Below are 5,864 nucleotides of genomic sequence, written 5' to 3' on the forward strand. Positions count from 1 at the left end.
GGGGGGGGGGGGGGTGGTTATTGGCTAATTGTTACACAAGCCAAAAAAAACTGATGACATCGCAAAGTAGCCAAAATCTGATCAGCTCATTTTCAGACAGGTTTTTATATAACTGGATCAGGACAAAAATAAATCTCTTTACAGAGGGGAAACATATTTATGTATAAAAGACATGAAAAAGTGGATTTTGCACAATAGCTGACCTTTAAACAATCTGTTTTGTTTGCTTACAGGAATATCTGTGAGCATCTCCACATTTAGCCTGGTTGCCATAGCTATCGAGCGCTACAGTGCCATCTGTAACCCTCTGAAGTCGAGGGTGTGGCAGACCCGCTCCCATGCCTATCGGGTGATCGCTGCGACCTGGGTGCTAGCCTTGGTCATCATGATCCCCTATCCAGTCATCAGCAACTTGGACTCTTTTCAGCGTGCTGACAACACCACTGCTCACCAGTGCCGCCCCAAGTGGCCCCTCGCTACCGCGGAGCAGGCCTGGTGAGTGTTCGGCCTGCAGATGATGTGTCCTTTAAACATCCCACTTCTGTAACATTGTCGTGTTTATATGTGAGCAGAAGTACAGAAGAGCTGTAAAGTCAGAGAGAACGGTATCATTAATGTCAGTCACAGCATTTATCTAAGGTTTGCTAACATTAGCTAGCATTAGCCTCCAAAGTTACTACTTACAATTAAATATACTGTTATATAAAAGAGATTTAAACAACTTATTTAGTTTACTTTACTAGTTGTCCAGGGAGATACAGGGAGGTGTTGCATAAGGGATGACATATCATCTGCATATGTAAAATATTAAATGTTTTGGTTCTACACAATAAGGAATCAGAGAGGCAGCATCATTGATCCACTGGAAGGTCAAATAAGGCTGTGTGTAGACAGATTTGTTTAAAGGTTTATATTAAAGGTTATTTTTACTGACAGTGTTTTGTCATCAGAAAATGTTTTTTCATTAACCGAATTCAAGGTCATTTTAATGTAGAACGTCATTACTTGAATAGAGAAGGCTGAAAGAGGAATTTTCCTCATGTTATTTGTTTTTTAATCCGAGCTTAAAATTCTCCATAGCAGCAAAATGACCACTATAATGTGCATCCACCCACCATTGTCTTATAAAATCATGCACTGCTCAGCACATCTCATTGAGAGATTAAAAAGCCAATACAAGAACAAATACAGATTAGTGAGCTCCCCCAAATAACACACACACACACACACACACCCACACACACACACACACACACACACACACACGTCTTGTCTTTAGGCTTCAACTGGATCTTGTTATTATTTTATCTCTGCTTAAAAGTTGGTTATTGTCTTCATGGAGAATAGATAATGAAACACTTTGGTGGGTTTATTAGTTTAACTAGAGATATACACAAGCTATATTGATTTTTCTTTAAGCATCATCACTTACATTTCCATAGTAATCGGAAACACAACAGGACATAATATGCAACTTCACATGAAACTTCAAAGCTCAGATCATCCATCATGCTTGCCATCCGGACAATGTTCCGTTTTGTTTCATATAAACTGTTGATAATCTGTGTCTGAAATGTATTTTGTTTTGCTTTTGTGCGTCTGTGTGTGTGTGTGTGTACTTTCAACGAGGCAGGTTACCCTGAAACACCTCATTTACTTTCATGTTTGGAAATCTTTTTTTAGCAGCTTTTAGTATCCGTCCACTGGGTGTTCTTTGTGGAAACATTAGGGCAGATGAGGAGAGCAGAAGGATTTTTTAATGAAAAATTAGGATGTAACAGGCTTAAGGGTTATTTCAGTGAACTGTGTGTTTTTGTGCACAGCTGACACATGTTCAATGATGTCTTTATTTTAGTGTAGGCTTGGGTTTATACATTTGTGTATTAATGCTAGACCCAGTAAGTGTATCACCATACGATTTTGATCCACAGAGGATAAGACAATTAGTCATTTTGATACATTAAAAGCTTTTCTAACGGTCTCGCACAAATTCCAGAAGACTTACCATCTGGATAGAGAATGCTTTGTTTGTTTGTAATTTATATAATTATTTTTGGGGCGCAATATATGCCTTTATTTGAAAGCGAGAGAGAGAGAGAAACCAAAGTCCCCGGTTGCGGTCGGATAATCCAAAAATCAGCTCCTAACGTCTAACCCTATCGTCTATTCCTTGACCTCTGTGTGAAACGTCACGGGGTTAAGGGATAGTGGATAGGAGAATTCAAAAGGACTTAGGAGAAGAGACTGCGATACTTTAGAGAATCCGACTGCACTTTCACTATCCAACGTATTTATGATGCGCCAGCGGACGTCATAAATGTGCGTCTGCTGCTGTGGGGAAACTACAGTTTTCTATACAGCGGACTACAACATGGATGTATAATAAGAACGAGGGACTACTGTAGCACCGTAACTTTCATGATATCATTTCTCGGTCATAATCGGTTGTTTCCGTGAACGGCCGACTGTTGCGTGACGGCAAATGCTGCGGCCGCAAGGCATTGTGGGGCAGCATTTTCCTCCTCTCTTTCGTAAAGGGAGGTCCAGTGGTTCCTAAGCCAAAGGAGGTTATAAAGGAAGTTTGAAACCTCCTTTCCTATTATCTAGAGAATTCGAACGGCACTTATCATGGCTGCCACTGAGGGGCTTCCGGGTCATTTCACAACGTTAGGAGGGTTCCTAAGCTAAATGGACTATTCCACTTCAGCCCCTGTTTAGGGTGTGGTTCATGATTGGCATTTTAGCCCATGAAAAATACCTGTTACCCAAGATGCAACCTGGCTATTTTCGATCCAGACACACTGGAAATTAAATATTGTGCAATGCAATACAAAATATGAATGTGTTTTTTGTGAGAAAATTCTAAAGATAATAATAGTGTAAATATATTGTAATTTAAAGTCTTACAAGCTTAGCAAGGTAAGCTTATTGAAAGCATACTTGTGCTAAGTATCAGATGAGTGAAAAGTTCCATGTAATGTCATTTCTGACATCAGGAAAACAGCCAATAGTTGTTCATCAAAATAGTTTGAAAAGTCTCTGGGGATTTTGGAAATATTATCTGAATATCCAATATTTTAATTTACAGATAGAGATTATACAGTTAGAGATTAAAGGGTAGAAAACTGTGGCCGCATGAATGCCTGAATGATGCACATCTTAACCCCTCTCTTGTGTCTTTTAGGTACATTCTGCTGCTGCTTGTGCTGTTTGCAATCCCAGGGCTGGTGATGATTGTAGCCTATGGACTGATCTCCAGGGAACTTTACAGAGGCATCCAGTTTGAGATGGGCCACAAAAAAGACTCTACTGGTGAGTCCATGCACACTAAACATAGAGAAAACACACACAATTGTAGGGTACAGCTTAAATGAGGGCTATCAAGTTCACAGGCTACAGTCAATGAATAACATTGACCCCAAAAATACAGCATTGAGTAAAAACAGCGAATGTTAAGACTCCAGAAGTATGACCTTATCTTTCAGCTAGGTGACGCAAAGGGTAGTTTGGACAGAAAGCAAGCCTGTTAATTTGCATGGATGGATTCACAACCTAAAATGTTTTTGTTTCTCAAACCGAAATTACAACCAGTTATTGTCCTACATGTAGAGAGATGACTCTAAAAAAGAATGATGAGAAACATTTTCAACAAAGAAGTCAATCCATGTGAACTGATATGATGCCATGTGTTCACCCCTTCTCAGAGGAAAGAAAGGATGTAGAAGGACGGGAGCAGAAAGATTTTTCAAGCTGTTGGAAAATAAGACTTGGACTTCATAAAAATGCGAAGGTGACCCATGCAGGTACAGCACTCCTGTTCTTTTCTCTACTACATTTTGTAATGAAAAAACTAAACAAATCACAGAACCAGCCAACTTGTTAATCCTTATCCTATCATTGGCAATATCTCAACACACTTGACGAAAACAAGGCACTGGCAACAACACTCAAAGCTTTCTTCTGACCTCTAAAGATTTATAGAGGAAATACAGTTTTTCTTAAAAAGCTGACGTTTTGATTGCAATGTAATTTATACATAATAGCAACCAACCAAAAGAAGATAATGTGTTTTTTCTATTCATGTGAACGATGATTTTTTATTTTAATCACAACGATTTAATTAGTGCTACAATCATTGTAATGTGTGCAGGTTAAGTGGAACATAACCTTTTGTGAGCATATGAGAGTGTGTCTCGGGTGAAAGCAGCAGGGAGTGAATTTGCCGGTGCTTCATTAGAGGATGGATTGGCTGGCAGCTGCGGGCCTGGACATCACCATCTGTTTGGTCTCACAGAGGAAGAGTTTGTCTAAAAAAAAAAGAGCTTGAGAGAATAGGAGCATGGGGTAAAAAAAGGGGGATGAAGGATTAAGAATTTCTAAAAATACCCTTTTGGAAAATGTGAGAGTGGTTTATACCTTAATAGTTCTTGTGAGTACTTGCTTCCCTTGTGTATCTCTGAAGCTCAGCAGCTGCTATTTGAGCCATACAGATGGGTGCATGTGTTATCACAGAGCCAGACTGTAGGACACACGGTTCCTCTGGTCAATTTCTAACAGGTGAGTATGTGGGTGGGAAAGGTCAGGTGATGGGAAAGGCAAAAAAGGGGTAATTGAAGGTGAGGGAGTGGCTGGATCTGGGAGTCTAGTAAAGTAAAATAAATAGTTTTTACATACAATACAGAAGTGTATGTACTTGCTACATTCAGTTTAAACAACCTTTTTTGCTCTGCTCTCCCATACAGATGTGAAGAATGGACTGACCTCTGCTGCGTCCACCGGTAGTGATGATGGAGATGGTTGCTACGTTAATGTCGTCCAGCGGCCACCCTCTATGGAGATGTCCACCATGGCTACAACTGTCAGGGCAAACAAGGCCGAAAGACCACGCAGCAACACCTCTGAAGCCAAGCTGGAGGCCAAGAAGCGAGTCATCCGCATGCTGGTTGTCATTGTTGTCCTTTTCTTTCTCTGCTGGATGCCGCTGTACTGTGTCAACACCTGGAGAGCGTTCGATGACGTCTCGGCCAAACATGCCCTCACAGGCGCTCCCATCGCTTTCATCCATTTGTTGTGCTACACTTCTGCCTGCGTCAACCCCATTATTTACTGCTTCATGAACACACGTTTCCGAAAAGCTCTGCTAGCCACGTTCTCGTGCTGCGCTGCACCTTGCCATCGCCGCCGCCGCCATGGGCTACGGGACAACGAGGAGGACGTTATGGCAACCGGGGCATCCATGTCAAAATTTAGTTACACTACAGTCAGCACCATGGGAACCTGCTGAGGCAGATCGATGAAGCCACAATCCAGAAGAGACAGTTACTACGGCAACACAGCACCCTGCTTCCTGTGTGTTTAGGAGACTTCGGCGCTGAAGACATAACATGGGAAAAAACAGGCCATATAGATATCATTATAGAAGCATCACTCATGAATGAGAGTAAAGTTATATATGTATATAAGTTACACAAAGATGATTTAATGAAACCCAGTCCAACCTACATGCTATGTTTAAAAAAGCACAAAAAAATGGAGTACAGTAATGTCTTGTTGGACTGGACCAAGGCAAATTATTTGCTTAGATGTTTACGGTGGGACGTGTGTGTGAGAGTGTAGGTGTGTATGTGTGTGTGGTGGGCTGTATGATATGTTCTGGTGGCAGCTTGACAACTTGTAATTTGTGAAGCTATACAAATAGGAAGGAAGGGTGCTATGTCAATTTGATATAGTGTTTATGTATACTTTGCTGTTAGTTGTTTATCCGAGTTTATGATAGTAATGCAATTGCCTTGTTGACTAAGTGCCTGGTTCTAAATACTATGTTAAATCTGTCTACAGTTGATGAGTCTCACTCATCACTGGCA

General features: G+C 40.8%; 1 protein-coding gene across 1 annotated transcript in view; it reads left to right on the plus strand.

Annotated features, from left to right (window-relative positions):
* The window catches only part of cckbrb (cholecystokinin B receptor b), a 6,931-nt gene extending 1,611 nt beyond the window's left edge, over positions 1-5,320 (plus strand). The window contains exons 2-5 of the mRNA XM_010779731.1: positions 234-495; positions 3,185-3,312; positions 3,705-3,803; positions 4,743-5,320. Of these exons, the coding sequence (XP_010778033.1) occupies positions 234-495; positions 3,185-3,312; positions 3,705-3,803; positions 4,743-5,284 (1,031 nt within the window). The 3' untranslated portion in view covers positions 5,285-5,320. The remainder of the gene's footprint in view (positions 1-233; positions 496-3,184; positions 3,313-3,704; positions 3,804-4,742) is intronic.
* Positions 5,321-5,864: the final 544 nt, after the last annotated feature.

The sequence above is a fragment of the Notothenia coriiceps genome, unplaced genomic scaffold (assembly GCF_000735185.1).
Source record: "Notothenia coriiceps isolate Sejong01 unplaced genomic scaffold, NC01 NC01_scaffold00020561, whole genome shotgun sequence".
NCBI lineage: Eukaryota > Metazoa > Chordata > Actinopteri > Perciformes > Nototheniidae > Notothenia > Notothenia coriiceps.